General features: G+C 51.7%; 8 protein-coding genes across 8 annotated transcripts; 3 read left to right on the forward strand and 5 right to left on the reverse strand.

Moving 5' to 3' along the window:
* Positions 1-217: 217 nt before the first annotated feature.
* N7477_003330 (BAG family molecular chaperone regulator) lies at positions 218-1,400 on the reverse strand (the record flags this gene model as incomplete). The annotated part of the gene is made up of 2 exons (XM_056964993.1): positions 218-1,169; positions 1,282-1,400. The coding sequence occupies 2 exons, from the start codon at positions 1,398-1,400 to the stop codon at positions 218-220; spliced, it is 1,071 nt and encodes a 356-aa protein (XP_056824946.1).
* Positions 1,401-3,247: 1,847 nt separating this feature from the next.
* Positions 3,248-5,368, reverse strand: N7477_003331 (LMBR1 domain-containing protein; the record flags this gene model as incomplete). The annotated part of the gene is made up of 2 exons (XM_056964994.1): positions 3,248-5,006; positions 5,061-5,368. The coding sequence occupies 2 exons, from the start codon at positions 5,366-5,368 to the stop codon at positions 3,248-3,250; spliced, it is 2,067 nt and encodes a 688-aa protein (XP_056824947.1).
* Positions 5,369-6,067: 699 nt separating this feature from the next.
* On the reverse strand, positions 6,068-6,547 carry N7477_003332 (uncharacterized protein; the record flags this gene model as incomplete). Its single annotated transcript, XM_056964995.1, has 1 exon — positions 6,068-6,547. The coding sequence occupies one exon, from the start codon at positions 6,545-6,547 to the stop codon at positions 6,068-6,070; it is 480 nt and encodes a 159-aa protein (XP_056824948.1).
* Positions 6,548-6,800: 253 nt separating this feature from the next.
* Positions 6,801-11,441, forward strand: N7477_003333 (uncharacterized protein; the record flags this gene model as incomplete). Its single annotated transcript, XM_056964996.1, has 4 exons — positions 6,801-6,994; positions 7,050-7,152; positions 7,220-8,718; positions 8,786-11,441. 4 exons carry the CDS (start codon positions 6,801-6,803, stop codon positions 11,439-11,441), a joined length of 4,452 nt encoding a protein of 1,483 aa, XP_056824949.1.
* Positions 11,442-12,029: 588 nt separating this feature from the next.
* Positions 12,030-13,516, forward strand: N7477_003334 (putative nucleotide-sugar transporter; the record flags this gene model as incomplete). Its single annotated transcript, XM_056964997.1, has 4 exons — positions 12,030-12,113; positions 12,168-12,244; positions 12,330-13,172; positions 13,243-13,516. The coding sequence occupies 4 exons, from the start codon at positions 12,030-12,032 to the stop codon at positions 13,514-13,516; spliced, it is 1,278 nt and encodes a 425-aa protein (XP_056824950.1).
* A 710-nt stretch (positions 13,517-14,226) lies between these two features.
* On the reverse strand, positions 14,227-14,508 carry N7477_003335 (ankyrin repeat domain-containing protein; the record flags this gene model as incomplete). Its single annotated transcript, XM_056964998.1, has 1 exon — positions 14,227-14,508. One exon carries the CDS (start codon positions 14,506-14,508, stop codon positions 14,227-14,229), a length of 282 nt encoding a protein of 93 aa, XP_056824951.1.
* A 939-nt stretch (positions 14,509-15,447) lies between these two features.
* N7477_003336 (AP-1 complex subunit gamma) lies at positions 15,448-18,208 on the reverse strand (the record flags this gene model as incomplete). The annotated part of the gene is made up of 4 exons (XM_056964999.1): positions 15,448-15,543; positions 15,601-17,713; positions 17,767-17,955; positions 18,009-18,208. 4 exons carry the CDS (start codon positions 18,206-18,208, stop codon positions 15,448-15,450), a joined length of 2,598 nt encoding a protein of 865 aa, XP_056824952.1.
* Positions 18,209-18,862: 654 nt separating this feature from the next.
* On the forward strand, positions 18,863-20,752 carry N7477_003337 (putative sterol o-acyltransferase (APE2); the record flags this gene model as incomplete). The annotated part of the gene is made up of 6 exons (XM_056965000.1): positions 18,863-18,987; positions 19,055-19,498; positions 19,551-20,261; positions 20,311-20,566; positions 20,624-20,665; positions 20,726-20,752. The coding sequence occupies 6 exons, from the start codon at positions 18,863-18,865 to the stop codon at positions 20,750-20,752; spliced, it is 1,605 nt and encodes a 534-aa protein (XP_056824953.1).
* Positions 20,753-21,958: the final 1,206 nt, after the last annotated feature.

A 21,958-nucleotide genomic window follows, 5' to 3' on the forward strand; every position in this document is an offset into this window, starting at 1 on the left:
TCAACTTGTCAAGCTTGATCCTCCCCACTTTCTTACGTCGCTTTGTCTCGGTCTGAGCGCTTGACTGATCCGATAACACCTCAAACATTGATCATAATACCCAGTTACGATGCTCCTGGGACTAGTATGTAGAATCGATGGTCTATGTGTAAAAAAAAAACACCCTTTCCCCAAATCAACGTGTCAAATGTACATACACATCCCGCCCGACTAAATCTTACTTGTTGGCCTGGTCTAATCGGTTGAGATTCGCTTGCGCTTCCCGGATGAGAGCCTTGCGCGCGTTACGCACGGTTTCATTGCCATCAGGCTCGATACCGTCCGCTTTCAACATGATCTGCGCCAGAATAGTCTCGCTCAACTTCCTATACTCAAATTCCCGCTTCTTGGGGTCGCTGGGCGGGTGGGCCACATATTCGTCACAAAGCGGGATCAATTCTTGTTGGAGATATCCAACAAGAGCAGCGATCTGCTCCAGTGGGGTCTTGATGAGCTTCAGGTTCGGGGGCTGCATTGGGGTAGTAGATCGATCAGACGCGGGTTGCGGGGGGCCAAGGGAAGCAGATGATCCCAACGCATCCTCTCCGCCTGCGGTTCTATTGCTCTTCTTCTTGTTGTTCTTCTTCTTGTTTTTCTTTTTGCTTGGTCGTACTGGCTCTTCTTCCCCGTCCAGACGCGATGAAGATGATCCGGGGCGCTGGGTTGGCGGGTCACTGGTTCGACCATCGTAGTCGGAGACGTCGCTAGGTGAATTGGCTCCAACTTCGGATACAACGCACAGCACCTCGGAATGCTGCTTCAGTCCTTCCGATTTGCATGGCCGGGAATCATCCTTGAGGAGGTTTCCCTTATATAACAGACGGATTTGATTGGGGTTTTTCACTCCCATCTTTGCAGCCGCTTCCTGGCGCAGTGCGCCAACGGATAGGACGCCATCATCGATAGCATATGCGCGGAAGTGGAGCGGGTAGATAATACCGCGGTGTCGTAGACAAATAATATCAGGCTCATTCTCGTCTGCGGAAGCGCTATAGCCCTGGGAGGGCGGATCAACAATATCGCCCGGTCCGATATAACTGAAGTCGCCGTCGCGAACTTGCGGGCAGATGCGTAGCTGGGCGAGCGGCGCCAGAGGTTCGAAAGAGGGTTGGTCCAACTCATGACGGTAACTGTGATTACGCAGATCAGAACAGCCGCGCAGACAGCGATGGTTCGTTCGTCGGTGTCGAATGGCAGCGCTCGCACGATGGAGTGGATAGAAGTGGCCGAGTACGTCAGAACGGGGTCCAATCGAGGCGGAGGGACTGTAGGAACGGGAGGTTGTCCGTGACGTGATCCAGGTAAAATGCGCACTTCTCGCCCAAGGTGGACTGAGCGAGGGGCGAAGGCAAGAGATTCATGGATCGCTTGAGTGGCAGCTGGTCCGGAGCAGTGGTGAAGAAATGCCCTCAGAACTGGCTTCGAAGCAGACAAGGCGGAGAGCGCACTTTTTTTTGCCATCGTAGGGTGCCCTGTAGGCCCCTTTCTACAGCTACCGTGCAATTTGCTAACGTGAGAGGCGCAGGTCTTGCGATTTCCTACATATCTATTGGAGTTTTCTTAAAAAGTCGACGGATTCCTCGTGTCACCCCGATGCTGCCTAATACTATCTGGTGATATTGGGCCATGACACGTTGTGTCCGAGACCACCTGTGGCGATGTTAAGTACATGTTAACAGCGCTGAGTTAGAGCTGTATTTATTAGATCGTAGGTCAGACGATAGCTAGTAGCACAGTGTGCATTCTAACTCGGTTGTTGAGTTTAGTTTCTGGTGCCTCGTCACGTGGGAACGTGATAGCCTCATCTTTACGTGCCCCCCCGGGGGGCGGCGGTCGAGTGTCCGAGTACATTGAATTGCGCTGGTAGAAAAAACCTATATTTTTTTGGTTTCCGACTGGACTCGCTTCTGGTCAATTAGTTCGATGGGGAGGGGAATCTACGTATCTGATATATACCATCGGCCGAAAATGCGACATATATATATTGCGGGACCCGGTGATGACTTCCATAACCTATAGTGGTGCAGATGTATATGATTCACCCATGAAGAATGATTCATTAATATGACACAAAAATATAAACCGAGATCTTCGAAGAGTGGAATAGCTTATCATTTGTTCAAGTACGAGTGTCGACTTAACCGGACAGGACGGAGTGCTTATCGAAGACACGATCTAGTTGAGAATTACGATGGCCAACGATGGGTAGTCAATCTCTCATAGCAAAAGGACCTTGAAAAAAAAACACTATCGATGGAGTCGCCGCCGCCGATTTCAAGGATTAGAGAATCTTAAAAGAAGAAAAAAAATTTTGCCCTCAGCCAGGATCGAACTGGCGACCTTCGGATGGCAGTCCTGTTAACAGGGCCGTCAAGGTGCGATGCTCACGATATGAGACCGACGTCATAACCACTAGACCATGAAGGCATTTGATGAAAGCATCTCCCATTTATAACATTATGATGGCCTGACATTAGGATTAGCAAATTTTCCGTCAGCAAATCAAGTAGGAGACCTATTGCGCACCTCTAACAGAAAGAAACCTCTGGGTTGGCTGGCTTATCTCCAACCAAAAACCTCTTTAATTTTTCAGCTCAGCCTTGCAGTGGTTTAATCAGTGAAAACCATTGAGTCTTATCATCGATCCTAGAGTGATCTTGCTTGTGAATCACCCCTTGCTTGCGCACATACCTTAATACCTTTAAAAGTCCTTCAATTATCTTAAATCCGTCACGTGCATCAACAAATGCCTTCATGGTCTAGTGGTTATGACGTCGGTCTCATATCGTGAGCATCGCACCTTGACGGCCCTGTTAACAGGACTGCCATCCGAAGGTCGCCAGTTCGATCCTGGCTGAGGGCAAAATTTTTGCTCAGTCATTTTTTTTTTTTTACGTGGGAACGACCCGGACCCACCTTCGTATACGCCGAGATAGTAGTGACCTACTACTCGCGAAACATTGCCCGTTTAAAAAAAAGAAGAGCATACATAGTTGATAGCAGGCATCACAACCAGCAGATTATTCAAGTACAAGGCTTTAAGCGCTTCGAAAGAATGTTCAAATAATCGTGACCCATATGTACAACTCAAGGAAATGCTATATTATTTACACTGTCCAGCAGCGGTACGGACGTAGCCATGGAAAGACTCAAACGCCGCATCTATGCAAAAAATCAAAATCCCAAACTAGGTGATGTATAATATGGCCTAGCCTAGGCGCAATCGACCAGGCACAGCCCGGCCTCCAAACAACCGGTTGATACCGCCGTCTTCAGTGGTGGTGTTGTCCCCAGACATCCAGCGAGGTAAGCGAAGGGGCTCACCACCATTGAACCATTGCGGCGTGTTGGTAGTTTCAAAGGTGTTGCGCACACGGTGGGCGAAAGACTGGAAAAAGTTCACGTCTTCATCCTCACCGTCAACCACGGTAGGAGCCGTCACGGGCCTTGGGGCTTGAGCGGCTCGAGGAGACCGGGAACCCTCAGCGGCCGGGACCCGCAGTCGAGACGATCCCCGGGAGTCGCCTTCCTCTCGGTCGGAAGCCCAGGTGGAGCGGCCTCCACGAGAAGAGACAGCCAATGAACCGAAGCCATTGAGCTCTCGCTCAATCAAGTCGCGGCCCTCACGCCAGCCGCCCATGCCGTATCCGGCGGGATTGTTCTCAATATCGTGGATTTCATCGTCCTCTGCGAGACCAAACCCGCAAATGTTCTTGATTCGGCCGTAGAGGTTGAACAGAGTGGCACATATGGGTAAAAGAATAAAGATTGGGAAGATGTAATCGAACCCTGTTCCGAGATACGTCAGGTTGATCAGCTTGCCGAGAAACTCGTAGAACGTGGTACGCCGACGAAAGTCTTTAGGCAGGAATGTCAAGAAGTTGTAGGCGATAGGAACAGTCAATCGGGCAACGAGACTGGCGTACCAGCATGCACTCTCGCCGTAGGTATTGCGGCGCACGAGGGCCCGGTTACCCCACACCTGGACATCATTGACCCCTGTCAGGGCTGCAGCACACATGTAAAGCAGCCATGCAGATGCGATAACCTGGTTCCCGAAACCAAGAGGCTTCTCATCTTTCCAGCGAGGCACCACAGTCAAAGTCACGGCGGAGAGTTGGGGCGCCATAGACTTGATCAATTCTGACCAGACGACGCACACGGATGCTACAGCGAAGAAGACTCCAAGAACGAGTCTCACAGTAGGAATAATGTTGTAGTAGAGTTGGTAACGCATATAGGGGGTCAAAAATTTCATCTTAGGAAGGCACGAGGACCGGCGCGGAGATGGGGCGAACTCGAGCTTCTTCGATGCGGCCGAGTTCATGATGGTCTGCATGTCCGCAGCGGATTGAACTAGGCGATCCCATTCATCCACGAACCGTGCCTTCATGTGTCGCGCGCGCTGTAGTCGTCTTGTCAGGTCTGCTAAGTAGCGCTCCGTGATAACCGATGGAATGGTGGCAGATGAATCGGCGGACTCGAGAATTGGGACGCGCACGTCGGAGGAGCCGGGATTCTCAGAAAGATCTTCAATCCATTCCTGGAAATCGCGGGCGGTGCCAGTCTTGCGCTGCTGCAACTGTGTGACCTGTGAATTGAGACTCTCCAATTCATTAACTGCGTCCATCAGGCGCTCATGCACCTTGGGTGCATGCGCCTGGAGGCGGCGCAGCCGTCCACTAATGTTAGAGTTCCTCAAAAGGTTGCGCGGAATTGAAACTAAGCCGTGACCCATCAGGTAAATAGCGAGCACAAGGCCCCACACGTAGGCTAGAGCCATCACCAGACCCTTGATCGTAAGGAAATCAAAGCCATTGGAGATGGAGACATAGATGAGTCCCACGGTGGCACATGTCAGAACAATCAATTGGTATCGAGCGTTCATGCGGAGAGAGTAGACGATGCGGGCCTTGGGTTCGCGGTAACCAGAATCGACGTATTCGCCCAGGAGCGGCAGAATAGCCCTGGACATATACAATTAGAAGCGGACAAGAGTTGCGTCACACGAATGGACATACCATGTCAGCATGAAGATCAGCCAGTACGCGATGCGCCAGCACACCAGAACCACGCGATCCGGTAACCAGATTGCCTTGATACCAGTACCATCTCGTGAACTTGAGGCCAAGTCAATGGGAACTAGGAGAACGACGCTCGCAGGAAGGGCGAGAGCCAGGAAGATAGGGAGGATAATGTACGCTGGAGTGGCGCGGATGGTCAAAAAGCGGCGCAATAGTAGCAACACGAGGACGGAGATTGAGCAGAGGGCCAAGGCGAAGAAGACATTGGAGCCCACGGAGACGGTCGGAACGGAGACAGTAAACATTGTGTAGAAGGGAGGGGGGAACGGAGGGTGTCTAGCCGTTGCTCATGGCGAGGAGGAAGACCTAGAGAGATGCGGACGGAGTAGGAATATGGAAATTGAACAGTTGACGTTTCCAGGGGAGAAGTGGCTGACTTAAGCTCGGGGGGCTACGTAATGTGCTGAGAGTAGCGATACTTTCTCAACAGTACTATTTTGTATTCACAGACAAGTACCGGTACTTCAGTAACGCCTCAACTGCGGAGCCCATTGAACCAATTGGGGCAACCGGATCAAGCCAGGGCCAGAACGTCGATCTCAGGCATGTCTGATCGCTGAGATATATCCATCGCATCGTAGGTGGAACTGAAACAGAGCAATCTTTATGGGACAATCGATATGCTTCAGTTGTCTCGGTAGATCTCATGCGCTCAATACCTTCATAGCCAGTACCTGGGTAGCTCTCGTACAGAACCTGATGGTCGGGGCCAACAGATGCGTAACTTTGATACTCAAAAACGTTTAAATTACACAGACATCGGCGATCACGCGGCTCTTATGCCTGGCCTTGTGACCTTTTTGACATCGTAATACCCGCGCAATACAGCCTTACGAATACACCCAATTCGTCGTCACCAGCTTTCAGTGGATGCGATTGCTCTACAATATTCCATGTTTCTGTCGCTCCCATTCACCCCGACCTCTTCCTTCTCATCTCCATATTCAGACCTGTACTGGATTTGGGTTTTTTTGTGGTTGTTCAGCTTTTGCCCCTCCGCCCGTTTTCCCTTCGGGCCCCTCCACCCAAAGAGAGTCCTGTGCACTCTTGAAACAACCCAACCCTGCCTTCAGTCCCTTCATCCCATACCAAACTCCCTCCACTCGGGATTGATATCCATATCTTTCCTCGTTCGTACGTCGAACGTGGTGTCCTCCTAAATCCGTGGCTGCTTCATTCACCTCTCCAGCGGCTTCTGCAGAAACGACGGGAACAGCCCGGTGCGACTTCAGAGCTGCAGCATCCCTGTCACGGATCCCATCCACCCTACCATTGCACCCTTCGACCTCATTCGCTCCAAGCCACACCCAGGCTTTTGTCAGCGAATTGAATCCAATTGACGCTGGTGCCCGAACGCCTTGCTTTCCCGCAGTGCTGGTCGCTCGTTGCTGCTCATCCACTCTTCTGCCCTCCGTTTGGGTCATTTTGAATTCATCCCCACCCTCCCAGATCGACTCAACTCAGCACGGTTCGACACCAGCTGTCGTCTTTCCTTTTTTCCCACCCCCGCCGATCTGGGACGTGAACCGTTTCCCGACCCTGCGTCTCACGACCTCGCGACTGTCATCATTTCTCAATCGCGCTCCCAACACGGACCACACCGCCATAGCGAATGCTGATCGCAACGACACCCCCTTCGCGGATTGATCAGTGATCCCCATAGATGGGGCTTCGGTCATGAATCCCGCTCAGTTCAACAATCCTGGCGGGGGCATGCCTGGTGCAGTCGCGCCGGGCATGCAGCCGCCTAAGAATGAGAATGCTCAGGCCATCATGGCCCATGTCGCCCATGTCTTGTCGAACCAAGGACCGTACACTGGATGGAAGGCTGAGGTTCCGATAAAGAACCGGGCGATGAATGTGTACCAAATGTTGGTTTGCTCTTTTGTCTCGCTTTCTGCATGCTGACACTTTCGCCTACAATAGGATTACTTCCCTTCGTCTCATTCAACCTCGGATCGATATCAATCAAGCCGCCCAGGCTGCGCTGAGCTTTGAGCAGAAGTCCTTTCAAAAGGCCAACGAACGTGTTCGTCCTTTCCGCCCGTTTCTCGACGAGCAAGTGTCATGCTGACGTTGATTTCCTTTTTTCACAGGCCGAATATGATAAGGAATGTATGGAGAAGCTACTCCACATTAAAGATACTCGACAGAGACAGGCCGCCGTCGCGATACAGAGTGGTATGTCCCTCCAGGGGGGTCCCATGCCGAACCAACCCCAGGGTGCTTTCCCGCAACAGATGAATCCGGCCATGCAGACCTCGCCCATCCAAGGCCAGCCGCAGATGGCGATGGGAATGAACAACATGAGCCAGCAGGCGGCATTGCAACAGCGTCGGCAACAATCGGCCGCTATGCTTCAGCAACAGCAGCAGCAGCAACAACAACAACAACAACAGCAGCAACATCAACAACAGCAGCGAGCCCAGCAACGCCCCGGCAATGGCGCCCCTCTCACTGATGATTTGAATACACTCTCACAACAAGAACTCGACCATGTGGCTCGGCTGGCTTCGCAAATGCAGTCGAAGACCTCACCTGAAGACATGGAGAAGATTAGGATGAATCTGTCGAACATGAACCCAGAGCAGCAGCAGTACTTGGCTCGAAAGAATCTAGATCCCTTGACCTATTTCTTTCGCTCACAAGCACTGATTCAACTGAGGAGGCACCGTCGAGCTCGTATGGAGATGGGTCGTGGCCAAATACCAAACCAAGACGGAATGATGGCTGGGAGTGACCCTTTAAACAATCCTCAGATGTTTCAAAACATGATGAACCTTCAACGCAACTCGGCCTTTTCTGGGAATCCCAGCCAGAGTCTTGATCCATCGAATGCTTTCATCGGAAATGTAAATGTGGAGAATATCCAAGGCCAGCAGGCAGACGGGTTGCGATCGCAGGAAGCGGGCCAGCTGGTTGTCCCTGCCAGCTCATCACAAATGAACCACCAGCCTTTCCCAAATCAGCAGAACATGTTCCAACAGGGAATGGGGCAGAACGGCCAAGCCAATATGAACGGTGCCAACGTCAACCCTCATATGTTCAACCAGCAGCAAATGCAAACCAGCACCCAATTTCAGTCGCAACAGTCTCAGGCGCAGGCTCACGCACAGGCTCGTGCCCAAGCAGCCCAGAAGGCTCAGATGGCGATGTCAGGTCATGGTGGTCAGGCAAACCCTCAGTCGCAACCCCATATTCCCCAGCAAAGCCCGGTGATGCCAATGTTGAACCAACCGATGCCTGGTCAGATGTCTCCAGCTCAGGTCTCTGCCCAATCTCGACCTCCATCCCGCCCACCAAACATGGGCCAACAACCTGGCAGTGTCTCGCAGCCTGGGATGCAAGCTAGACCGCAGCTCCCTCCGAATCTTCCCCCACAGATCAAGAATCAGTTACAGCAGATGACAAATGAGCAACTAAATGCGTTCTTTTTGAACCAGCAGCGCCGCGCCAACATGGCAAGCAACATGGCTCGAGGCAATGCCCCCCAGCCGCCTGGTACCCTTCAGCAGACCGCATCGCAACCTGGCCAGAACCCCGCAATGATAACTGGACAGATGGCAAACAATCGCATGAGAAATTCGATGAGCATGCAAGCGGGCATGAATGCAGGACAGACTCAAGCACAGCAGCTCCAAGGCCAGCAGCTGACGCCGCAGCAACAACAACAACAACAACAACAACAACAAGCAGCAGCAGCAGCAGCAGCAGCAGCAGCAGCAACGGCAACGGCAGCAAGAGCTTCACCAGATGCAAATCATGCGCAACCAAAACAATGGGATTGAGATGAACCAGGAGCAAGTCAAACAAATGGACCAAGTCCCCTTCCCGCCATCCATCATTAGCAACTCTTCCTCTCAGGTGCCGAAGACCATCAAGACATGGGGCCAGCTCAAACAATGGGCCGCTTCAAATCCACAAGCCTCAAATGGCGTTGATCTGCCAAAACTTATGACGCTTCAGAAACTTCATTTTGCGCAAGTTGTCAGCAACCAGGCCAAGGATCCGAATGCACAAGGTGCGGGACTCCCTTTCAAAGGAGCTCAACCCCAGATGGCAAACGCCCAGAACGGCACACAAAATTTCCAACCCGCCCAGCAGCAGCCCTCTATGAATATGCCAACAATGCGTCCAATTACCGCCCAAGACATTCTTATGGCCCGTCAAAAGCTGGGACCTAACTCTCAAAACTTCACCGACGATCAGATTCGTGAGATTCTACGCAACCGCCAGAGACAGATCCTCATGCAAGCTGCTCAGACCCGAGCACAGATGGCAGGAAACATGCCACAGCCTTCGAACCAGTCAATGCCACAACCTCCCGTCTCTGCACTACAGCCCGGCCCGCCAGCGAAGCCTCCGACACCACATCAGTCCCAGGTACTTGAGCCTGTGAAGGCGCAGACCGCAGGCGCGGCCAAGGTAGCCAAGGCGCCCCCTGCGAAGCAGCCCTCGAAGAAGAGACCCAACGCTGATGAAACGGCCGATTCTCGCGCCACGGCCACACCTCAGCAGCCTCAGCCCGCAGTCCCCCTTGGCGGGCCCGCTAGACCCGTTGCTCAGTTCACACAGGAGCAAATTGCCCAGATGAGCCCACAGCAGCGTTCACAGATCGAGGCTCAAATTCGTCGACAGCAAAGTGTGCAATTCCGTGGCTCGGTTCTCAACCGGGCAATGGCGGAAGAAGCCTGGAACAAGAACCTCCCGGCCAAGGTCATGGAGGTTTATAACGAGATCGCCAAGAACGCACCTGCTTCGAAACCAATACCCCTTTCTCCAGAGCAGAAAGCAATCATGACCCAGCAGTTGCGTGATTCTTTGGATGTACTTGGTCGATTGGATGTCTTGGTGTTACACGGGTTCCCCCGGTTGCAGGGCCAGGAGAAGAACGTGAGGAATCTTCTTGCCATGCGAATCCAGTTGATGCGGCAGTTCAAACAGTCAGCCGAGTGGGTTGTCAACGAGCAATTTACGATCACTCCGGATTATTTGACCGGTTCCATTCTTTTTATTCGAAAACTATTCCAGGTTATGATGCTTCGCATGAACCAGCAACGCTCCAACGCCAATCAGCAGCAACAACAAGCTGCTCCTTCGGGTCCTCCGAACACGCAGCCTGGCACATCAGCATTGAACGCGACCAACCTTCAGCAGCTTCAGCGGCAGCAGGAAGAAGAAGCTCTCCAACGAGCTCAACGTGCCTCTAGTCAGTCTGCAAGCGTCGCAGCAGCGCCATTTGGAGCACCGTCTCCCCAGGGAGTTCCACACGCCTATGGCCCCGGTGGTCTTGTTCCCGAAAAGCTGAAGCTTCCTCCACCCAAGAAGAGGAAGCAATCCCATGCTGGTCCCAGTGCCTCTCCCGTGCAGGCCAGCGCTGCTCCCGTTGCGGCTGCGAAATACAAGCAGGACGTGGCAGAGGCAAAGTCTCAAGCCGCGGCTCAATCCCGAGGAGGGCCATGGACATGCGCTATTGCCGAGTGCCCACGTCACATCCAAGGCTACACGACCCAAAGCGGGTTGGAGATGCATATGAGAGCCGACCACATGGTGGAGGAAGAAGAGGCGCCTGAGGACGTTATGCAGTATTATATCGACAGCATTGACCTTGGCCTGGGCCTTGACCCAAAGACCTTGCAGGCCAAGGCGGCCGCTACAACAGCTGCATCGGGTCCCAACAAGCTCAGTGTAGCCTCTCCTGCCAAGCCGGGTCCGGTGACTCCTAATGCTACCCCTATGTTGCGCATGGCGAGCCTCCTAGGAGCCAAAACCGCGTCTCCCGCCACATCAACTCAGCAACTTACCCCTGGTCAGACTGGCAAGACTGTCAAGCCTTCACCGGGTAAGGATACCCAGAAGGATTCCAGCAAAATTGATGAGATGAGGGATCCGTGGGCGGATGCTCCGATGTCTCTGGAGAAGATCCACGACACTTTCCAGCCGATTTTCGCAGAATGTCGACGCCGCGAAATGGGTTACGATCCTTTCGAAGAGTTCATGAACGCCGACATGTTCTCTGGAGAACAGTCGGACAGCACCCCTGACTCCTTGGATGTTGCCCTAGCGACTCAGACCCCCGAGGACAAGACCAACACCGATACCAAGGAATCCGTGAGGTGGCCCGATTGGATGCCCTGGGATGCCGAATCACTGGAGGCATCAGCTGAGTGGATGGCCATTCCTTCTACCATCGCCCTAAGCGACCAACTTCTCACTGATGGTGCGGAGTCTCTTCAAGTTGACTTTGAGCGTCTCCAGCGCATGCACCAGGAGTCGAAGAACCTTGAGAGTACCCACCTTCCTATACCTGCCTTGTGATCGACACAAGCAATGTCTTTCTTTCTCTCTTTTTCCCTTACATTTTCCAATGATATGGACAGATATCACGACTTTGTTACTGGCGGCTTTACGGCGTACATAGGGTCCTTTGTCTTTTTTTTTCTTTCCTTTTCAGGGGCGAAGCGTGTGTACAATACCCAACGTGGGACTCCTGCTTTTCTGTCTTTCATCCTCGAGCGATACCTATCCTCTTTTATTTGTCTTTGTGATATTCCCAGCTCAGCGAGGGCGTTCTTGAGGGGGAAAAGGATCGGACTTGTTCGCCGCCGGGAAAGTGTGATGGCTCGGCCAATATTTGATTCTAGTACGATTAAATGGGACCTGCTTCCGAATGAGTCTAATTTGTGTAATCCTCCGCAACCCGGAGATATCTAAATAAGATCATGGCACATAGTCTACTAGGACCTAACTAAGCATATGAACATGATCCACGGATAGATCGACAGGCCCACTTGGCATGTCAGCTGCCGCTTATCACGCGATAAGGCATCTCCGCTTTGTTCAATTCCCGACTCCAACTTTCTCCTCTCCCCATCTGCCCTCCCTCACTACTCTTTTACGTCAATCATGGCAGGCCATAATCTCATTCCGCTCCTGGTCACGATGATGCTCGTGACCGGGGTCTGCAACACCATTCTTAACAAGTACCAGGTATGCAAGCTTCTTCCATCCACAAGAGGTCCCCTCAACTAAGCCCAATCAAAGGACATGCAATGCGTACGAAATTGCGATTCAGCCGATCCCAACGAGCGCAAGCTGTTCGAGCAGCCGGTTATTCAAACGTATGTGTATACTACCAGGTTGGCTCCACACAGAGTGCGGGCGATGACTCTCGTGACAGAAGCTGATCATATATGACTCGTACAGGGCGCAGATGTTCGTCGGTGAAATGGGCTGCTGGCTAGTCCTTGGGCTGTCCATGCTATATAAGAGCTTTATCGCTCCCCGGCTGTCCCGCGACGCCTCGCCTCTTCTGGCGGGAGGCTACCGTCCCGTGAACGAAGAGGATGGCGACGATAATGACCACACGATCGATGGACCGGAGGACCAGCGACATCCTAAGCCTATTGAAGGTGATGGTCGTATCCCGCTTCGTGGATGGCGAATCCTTCTCCTTGCGGCGCCTTCATGGTGTGATATTGCCGGCACGACCCTTATGAACGTAGGCTTGCTCTTTGTGGCGGCGAGTATCTACCAGATGACGCGTGGAGCTCTAGTTCTTTTTGTTGGATTGTTCAGTGTCCTCTTCCTTCGCCGCAAGCTTTTCCTGTACCAGTGGAGCGCGCTGTTCGTCGTCGTTCTTGGAGTGGCAATTGTTGGACTGTCCGGCGCGCTTTTCAGCGGCAAGAGCGGCCATGACCTCACTCAGGATGATCGCCTATCTGATGAGACTGTCACAAATACCCCCCAGGCTGTGCAGACCATCATAGGCGTGCTCCTCATTGCCGCAGCGCAGATCTTCACTGCTTCGCAATTCGTGCTGGAGGAGTGGATTCTGGAGAACTATGCCATGGATCCTATCCAGGTTGTTGGCTGGGAAGGTATCTTCGGATTTTCAGCTACCGTGATTGTCATGATTGTGATGTACGTGACTGTTGGAAGCACTGAGGCTGGTCGCTACGGCTATTTCGATATGAAGGAGGGATGGCGCGAAATAACTTCAAATCGTGCCGTTGCTGTTTCCAGTATACTAATCATGATCAGCATTGGGTATGTTTCCCTTAACCCTCTCCTCTTATTCCCAGATACTCTCCTAAGAACCCCTGTTAACCCAACCCAGCGGTTTCAACTTCTTCGGTCTCTCCGTGACCCACTCCGTTTCCGCTACCTCGCGCAGCACAATCGATACCTGCCGCACACTCTTCATCTGGATCGTCTCGCTTGGCCTTGGCTGGGAATCATTCAAGTGGCTCCAAGTCGTCGGTTTCGGTCTTCTTGTCTACGGAACTTTCCTATTCAACGACATTGTCCGACCCCCTCTCAAGGCCTGTCTCCCGAGCAGTGCCCGTGAGGGTCAGGTTCTGCTCCCCGAAGAGCCGATCGAGCATATCTAGATCTAGCATAAATTTCTTGTGATGATCGGGAAGATCTGGCAACTGGTTTATAAGTCGAAGCTGTGTGCTCCGATACTTTGGACATGATTGTGCATTCTGATACTACGCTGGAGTTATCTGTTTGGATTGTTTTTGGGAGATACAGGACTTTTCTTTGCGTGCAGGATTTTTCTGATTCTATCTCGTCTATAAATCCCTAGGGCTTGATATCTTCAAATTACCGGCTGAAGCTGCCCACCGCTAATGGGAATCTCAAACATAAATGATCCTTGAATTCAAGTAATCATTCATGTATCCTTGTAGAAGATACAGTACTTTTGCAGAATTAGCTACACCTCTCGTGCCCTTTTCCGTTTCACTACTCACCCAAGTAACCATTCCATCACTATGATGGTGTCTCTCTATGTTCAGCTTTCACCACTTCGGGGCTTTGCGGCAGTCACAAAGAATACCAAGCATCTGTTTCAATGCTTCATTGCGAGGCGAGAACTCAAGCTACTTGATACACGCATGGTCTCCCCCGTAATGTCACAACTAACGCCAAATCTTCGTCTCAGAAGCGCAATCCAAATTGTCGATCTATTTCATTGTTGTTAGGTCGCCACTCAGTCGCGCCAGCTGCCAAAAGGACTTCCACATCATTGTCATGCTGTTTGTCGCGCGCAACAGCCAATGCAGTGCCGTATCGTCCACGTAGATCCAAATTCGCCTTAGCATTGATCAAATTTCACAATCTCAAGATTTCCGTATTGAGCGGCTCCGATAAGAGCACTACCATGGTATCCTCCTTGGGCATCAATCTGAGCACCTCGGTCCAAGAGCAGTTGCACCAGCTCTACACTCTCGCGACGGGCAGCCGCCTGAAGTGCTGAATTATACTCAAACCCCTCCACGTTCGGATTCGCCCCTCGATCCAGCAGAAGGTGAGCGGTCTTTAAGTCTTCGCCCGCTGCAGCCTGATGTAAGTCTTTATCGAGAGATCGTTGATTCATGTTGGTAGTCTGACGGCTGTATCCACAGGTAGACATGTAAGTAATCGTTGTTTTCTGTTTTTCTCGGAAACAACGGCCCACGTAAAGCTCCAAGGGTTCTTGCGGGGTTGCGGGCCAAGTAGAGACGAGAAAAAATGGTAGATTAAAACTGCGCGGGCCGTGGTAGCTATGCTTGAATAGATAAAGAGGCAAGTAACGTAAGAGCACTAACTTGAGAGGCGAAATGTTGCTAACGGGAGAGAGAGAAGCTAGTTAGCGATCTCGCTAGATCGCGAAAGTACACAAAAGCATGACTCTTGTGATAGCATTACAATCATGCGATAAAATTCCCGCCATGATGTCAGGCGTTGAGACAAACTGACTTAGCGCCTATCGGACCTATTTCTTCGAATCAAGTTCTAAGAGTATGGAAGTATAGCCGATTTCGAAGACTTCTGCTTGGAGTCAACTCGTGTTTCTTTCTAGAGACCTCTAGATGTCGGCAGTGACTTGGCAGAGCCTTGATGAATATAACCACATGCAAGGTTGGTTAAGTTGCATAGCTGGTCATACAATCAATCCTCAATCTCCAAGACTTTCAAGGCTCACTTACTACGCTACCTACTCAATGATTTCACCAAAGTCCATTCATAAACACTCCAATTCTACACCATGCAATCCAGGCTCATGCGTTAAACCATCTGCAACCGAAGCATGTACAAGAAAGAATTGCCGGGAAGGCAAAGCATGAAACGAAAAAAAAAAACTGAAATGTCTAGATGGGGAAGTTCGTGTAAAGATGACTAGGGGTGTATAGAACCAGGTGCTGCGTAAGAAATTAGACGCTCATCCGCCTGACTTTTAAAAAGCGCTCTACCATATCTCCTTTTAACTCATTCATGATCAAGGATCAAGGTCCAGGGAAACAAGACAGAGTTCCTGTTTTTCATTTCGACCGATTTACGGCTCCGTCCAGTCGACCTGGTCGGTGACGCTGTCTCCACTGTCGCGGCTGGATGTGACGCGCAGACGCAGGCGGAGTTTGGGAGGGAGGGCCTGAAATGGGTATGTTAGCTTTCATGGTTGATAGGGAGGAGGGAAGGAATTGCTCACCCCGCTGACTGCGGTTATACGCATTGTCTGGGTACCCTCGTCGCCGGCGTCAAGCTCGGCCTTGCTGATCGCGCTCAATTGCAGGCGTTGGCTCTTGGGCACAGCAGCTTGCAAGCCGACGTTGGTGAAGCGGTCGAAGTTGGACTCGTTGCGGAATCGGGCCATGATTTGGGCGTTGTTGCCGCTTCGCTGGACTTGTAGGACAAGGACTAGACCGTCCTTTTTGAAGACCGTGTGTGCGGGCGTCGAGGCGGACAAGGGAGCGGGCGAGGAAGAAGGCGAAGGTGCAACACCACCACCACCGAGTAGATCCAAACCGGCGGATGCGGCTTGAGGTTGCGGGGAAGGTGAAGCACCGTTGGAACCGAACATGTCCATGATGGAGCTGTTGTTCATGGTGTTTTGGACAGGAGCTGGGGCGGGCGACGAAAGGCCCGAGTCGCCGCCAAGAATATCTGCCAGCAGATCGGCGGTGTTGGACCCGCTAGATGTCGGGCTGGTTACAGGAGCATCAGAGCCACCCATCAGATCGAGAAGCAGGTCGTGTTCCGCCGGCTTAGAAGCCTTTGTGGATTTGCTGCGGAGAACCTTGCTCTGGCGCTTCTTGGCTGGTGCACCAAGAACGCGCTGTTCTTCACGAATCTCAGGCGCGGGCATACGCTCGAGCACCCCACGACGGATCTGATCGTATCCGAACAAGTTAGTGTATTCGACGGCACGCTGTTGAATCTCGACGCTCAAATCAGCGGTCCGACCGGTCAAGAAACGTCGGAGGCGCTCGATCTGAGCGGGCTCTGACATGCGCACGGTAAGTTTCATGGATGCGGTGGTGATGTACTCGATGGCAGTCTGGGTGGCGTAGGTGCTGTTCATGATATTGGTGAACAGATCGACGATATCGCTTTCCCGGACTTCCTTCACCAGTTCCTCCTCCTCATATTGGCCACCCTCTAGCAGACTGTCGGCATACTCACCAATTGTCCATGTAGCAGCCAGAGTCAGACCCTCTTGCGAGATATCCTCCTTCAAGGATGAATAAAGCTTCTGAACGGCATACGTCTGCAGCTCGGGGGTAGTTGCGATGAGGCGCACAAAGGACGAAAGAATCTGTTCCTTGACGTAGTTCCCAGCCAGCTTGAGAACACGGAGAATGGTGTCCAAGTGCCATCGCTTGTTGGGGGCAAACCGATCAGCGGCGATACCAATCTGTGAGGTCATGATAGGCTTAAATTCATTGTCGGCGACCTCCAAAAAGGCCAGCAGTTCCCGTACGAGCACCCGCACGTTGCTCTCATTGATCAACATGAAGCTGAGATCGAGAGCACGTCGACGAATACTGATATCGGGGTCACGTAGACATTCCAAGATGGTGTTGCGATGTCTTTGTACGGCATTAGGTTCAATGGCAACAACTTTGTTGAGTGTGTTCAGTGCAACGTAGCGGATGTTGTTGTCCTTGTTGGCCAAGAATTTTCCAAGGATATTGACACCGAGAACCCGCAAACCAGAGTCGGCTTCGATATCCAAGATTGTGAGAACGGCCTCGTAGAGAATAGCGTTACCCACATTCTTCGATGAGTCGGTGTTCGTGGCCACCTGGGCCAAGATGTCGTTGATCAATTCGCTGGTTGCCGCATCTCCTCGGCCCAGAACCCGCAGGAACCGAAGAATCTTGACTTGCAAGAAAGGATCCGTGATACCGGAGACATCGTGTTCCGGCGCATACCCTGAAGTTGTCAAACCCTTGAGGGCGCGGACCAGTCCTCCAGCAAGCGGCCGGAACATCTCGATCACACCCTCCGGACCTCCTTCTTCCTCCTCCTCTTCCGCCTCACAGAGATCGATAGCAAACGTCAAGCCGCAGAGCAACACGCCGTGGTTTCGATCTGTCAGCAAGGTCTTGGCCTTCTCCAAGAAGTGTTCGTACAAGTCGGGGACCTTGCGACATATCCGCATGGCACAGATAGCCGCCTTTCGGCGGATGTACGGGTTTGCGGTAGACATAAGACTCTCGACTTGGGGGAATAGATCACGGGACATCTCGGTAGAGGCGATGTTGCCGAGAGCGCAGAGGGCGAGGCCGACGATATATTGGTTGGAGTGATTGAGATCACTGTGTCCTCGTCAGTATTGCTTCTCAACCAATGACCCGCGCATGATACGGACTTTCCAAGTGAATTTGTGACGAGCGTCAAGACCTCTTGGTTCTCATCAAGCAGCAGCATCGTCCCCAGGTAACCCAGACGCTTGTCGGCGAACCGGTGTGAGGCGAGTAGCTTCAAGCATTCAATCTGACCAAAGTGAGTTCTTTCACCAAGAGTAAAAAGGTATAGCAGTTTGGCCACGTTGTTCCTCCTACACGAGTATTAGACGGGGCTTTGGCAATGGATAGGGTGCGTTGACGATACCGAACGCCGGAATCATGACTCTCTTCGCGAAATGAAGCTCGAATGGCGGCGCTTTCCTTCTGAATCACGGCTCGCTCATCAGCGATTGTCTTGGCCGACCGCACATTTCGAATGAATTGCTTGACTGTTGGACGAGTTGGGGTTAGAGGGTCTCCAGCGTCAGGGGAGGAGGGGCGGCGGGCAAACGTACGGGACGACATGACGGCCACAACCCCCGGTGGGGGTCAGAAAATAGGAGGGGCGAATGGAATGGAAATCAAAGAAGTCCGCGAGGGGACTCGAAGATAATGCAGGTAGCTCGCCAGAAAGTGAAGCAGCCGGTCTGGACTGTGCTTTATTATGAGCCCGTGACTTGGGTCGACCTGGCTTCTTGGCGCGGGAGGACGAGCTAGGCAATATGAGGCATAGTGCGTGTATGGCTATGTGGAAGAGCACGTGACGTTCACCTGATCTTCTGTGTGCCTGAAGCCCAAGGTTTTAACATTGATTCAGCACATGCGCCCTGACGTAATTTTACATGTCCCCTGGTAAGATAAACTCCTCAGCTGGAGGTATTGTGGATACTTCCACAAAAGAGATGCCTATCTGTAACTCGATGCATAAAATGGTCATCTCCAACATTATAGCTGGCCATGCTTGCTGCTGAGTCCTGTTAAGGATCTACGCGGAAGAGCTTTGGTGCATCTCATTCGTCGTAGGGGCTGACCGTTGACGTAGTGGCCCTCGTTGGTCCAAAACTCATTCACCGCGTCAAACAATAGATCCAGTCTTCGCAAACCACTCCTCGGTGGGTCTCTTCTCAACACCATCGATGTGGCCCCTTTCCTTGACTTTACAACTGCAACTCCTTCGAGATGTCCAGTGCTATCTCCAATAATGCGTCTGGCGTCGTGCGCCCACGCGCTACTCCCCTGCAGTCCAACTCCAAGGCAGATGTGAGCCTCGGGCCGGCTGCGTACAAGCTGGCTGCGGACGCCAGGTAGGTCTCTTCTAGCTCCAAGCTCCCCTGTGAGACGTGCTCATGGGCTTACGCATCTCCTACACAGTGGCCGCTCTACTCCGGTCCCGGAAGATGCACCCCCTTCAGCGCATTCGATCTCAACTGCGCGGAAGCAGGTGCGAGCTCGAAATCGCCTCTTCTATACAATTGACTACGTACCCCGCGTGTCCCACTTTGATCCCGAGAGCGACTACCATAACTTCCGCGGCTTCTTCATCCTTTTCTGGATCTCGTTGTTTATCATGGTGGTCACCACCGTTTTGCGCAATGTCAAAGATACCGGGTATCCACTGCGAGTGCGGGTTTGGAGCTTGTTAGGCGCCAACGTGTGGGAATTGGCCTTGAGTGATCTGGTCATGGTCGCGAGCTCCGCGCTTGTCCTACCAATGCACAAGATGTATCGAAGCGGTCCGCGCTGGCTTCGTTGGGTTCGCGGGGGAGTGATCATGCAGAGTGTCGGGGAAGCGATCTGGCTAGCTGTATGGGTCAAGTGAGTGGAGTTTCAGACTGTCTCCAGAATTTCCTGCTGACCAAAATAATAGCTGGCCGTTCATGCGTATTTGGACTTGGACTGCCCAAGTGTTCTTCACACTCCACCTGTTGACGATTCTCATGAAACTGCATTCATATGCTTTCTACAATGGCCATCTAAGCGAGATCGAGCGCCGACTTTCTGACCTGGACAGGTCGGATTCGATAGCGCTGAGCTCCCCCATTGCAGTTCACTACCCAGACCCTCACGGACGACGGCCATCATTGAAGCCGCAGCATGACAAGAACGCTCCCGCTGAATCGCTGCCCCGTCTGCGCGAAGATCTGGCTACAGAACTGACTTCACCTCTGGGTAACATCTCCTACCCTCAAAACCTTTACGTAGCAAACTATGTGGATTACCTTTTCTGCCCGACCCTGTGCTACGAGCTCGAATACCCCCGTCGAAGCCACCGGCGCTGGTCAGAGATTACATATAAGACCATGGCCGTGTTTGGTTGCATCTTCCTGTTGACACTGACAAGCGAGGAGTTCATCCTACCTGTCCTCAACGAAGCCCATCTCCAGCTTGAAACTGTCACCAGCATGGCTGATAAGGCGCTGGTCTTGGCTGAGACTATCAGCATGCTTCTTTTCCCCTTCATGATTACCTTCCTGCTGGTATTCCTGGTAATCTTTGAATACATTTTGGGCGCGTTCGCCGAACTGACCCGGTTTGCGGACCGACACTTTTACTCCGACTGGTGGAACTCTTGTGACTGGTAAGTTGGTCTACTTAACCCATTTCCTCTTCCATGCTGACACTTGCAGGCTTGAATTCTCCCGCGAGTGGAATGTCCCTGTCCACAATTTCCTCTTCCGCCATGTCTACTTCCCTTCCCGTACCTACTTCTCGAAACCCATCGCTATGCTCATTACCTTTTTGGTTAGCGCCTTGTTCCACGAGCTCGTCATGAGCTGCATCACCAAGAAGCTACGTGGATACGGCTTCATTTGTATGATGCTACAATTACCCATCGTGGCAGCCCAGAAATCCCCTTTGATCCGGGGCCGAACGGTTCTCAATGTAAGTTCAAGATGTCTATCTGATTCGATTGAGAAATTTGTTACTGATTTTCACTAGAATGTTGTTTTCTGGTTCTCGATGATCCTTGGTCTTTCATTGGTAAGTGGAAGTTCCTTTAACAATGTTTATCTCACTGCAGGTACTAATACATAGCTTTAGATGTGTGTACTCTATGTCTTGGTCTAAAACCAAAGTCTTTCCATACTGAGTTGGGTGTTGGTCGCGGCTGGAAGGAGTTTCCTGTGAAATACCAATCTACATCTGCTTTGAATCGCTTTACTCTAGACTATCGCTGTTGTACTGGGCCTTGTATATAGTCATAACAATGTATTCCTCTAATTGAACTTCTCATTACTACCACCGCACTATCTCTTACAAACAATCTGTACCTCCGTCATAAAGACCAGTGCATCACTCTGCTCAGCCCCATTCCTCCACGCCACCGGGTATTGCCTCCCTCTGATCCTGCCCAATAAAACTTTCCTGGTAACTTTGTTAAGCGAAGATCGTTGTTCCGGTCGCCTCGCCATGATCTCTGATCTATTGCTTCCACCACTGGGCGATGTCATTCTCAAACCCGTCAAATGGTCCACCAGCATCATACTAGCCAAAAATCCAGGAACAGTGAGGCTCGAAAACAGCACTGCCCCAATTATATTCCCTGGCGCAAGTCAATGCTCCGACTTGGCTGAACGCGCCTCACCTCCTTCAAGCCTCTCATAGCAAAAAAATGAGCCTTGTCCATGAATCTCGTCCGTCCTGATCGGAAAAATATTCTTGATGAGTCTTTGTAGTGTTATACATCTTCCAAAACATATAATACGACCCATTCGAACACTGTGCAATTTTCATTCTGGCTACGTGACACCTCAATCAAGTCACGGATGCCAAGTAGACATTGAACTAAAAACATTCACTAGTAAATCACCTCCCGGAATTCGATGAAATCATCACCTTGCGTATCTCATATCATCTCATTTCATTATTTCAAAGTACATCAAGTCTTAGAGAATTCCCGGCACTATCCACGGGTATCATACCATCTCCCCGGGAGGTTACAAAAACGCCGAGGAACGAACCACAGGAACCTAGGAAAAAGGAAATGAGGACACAATCATAGGGAAAAGTTGCGCCATTGAGTGTTTGTTATGTGTATATCGAAAGCAAAGAACACCAGAAACCCTTCCTTTACGCCAACAAAGAGAACGTGTTGATCACGCGATACCAAGCCCGTCCCAATGCTTAGGGTGAGATCTCAGTCTCCAGTGCGGCCATATGCAAGAGGCTTTCTAAGCTCGACAAGCAACGAGGGGAAACTTGTGATTGGTAAGTGATGTAACTGGAGACTGAGATCTTTGTGGAAAAGAACTGGCTAGCAGTTCGAAGTATGGA

This window comes from Penicillium maclennaniae (genome assembly GCF_028827695.1).
Source record: "Penicillium maclennaniae strain IBT 15551 chromosome Unknown utg000003l:1.0-5670915.0:1.0-5674809.0, whole genome shotgun sequence".
NCBI classification, from domain to species: Eukaryota; Fungi; Ascomycota; class Eurotiomycetes; order Eurotiales; family Aspergillaceae; genus Penicillium; species Penicillium maclennaniae.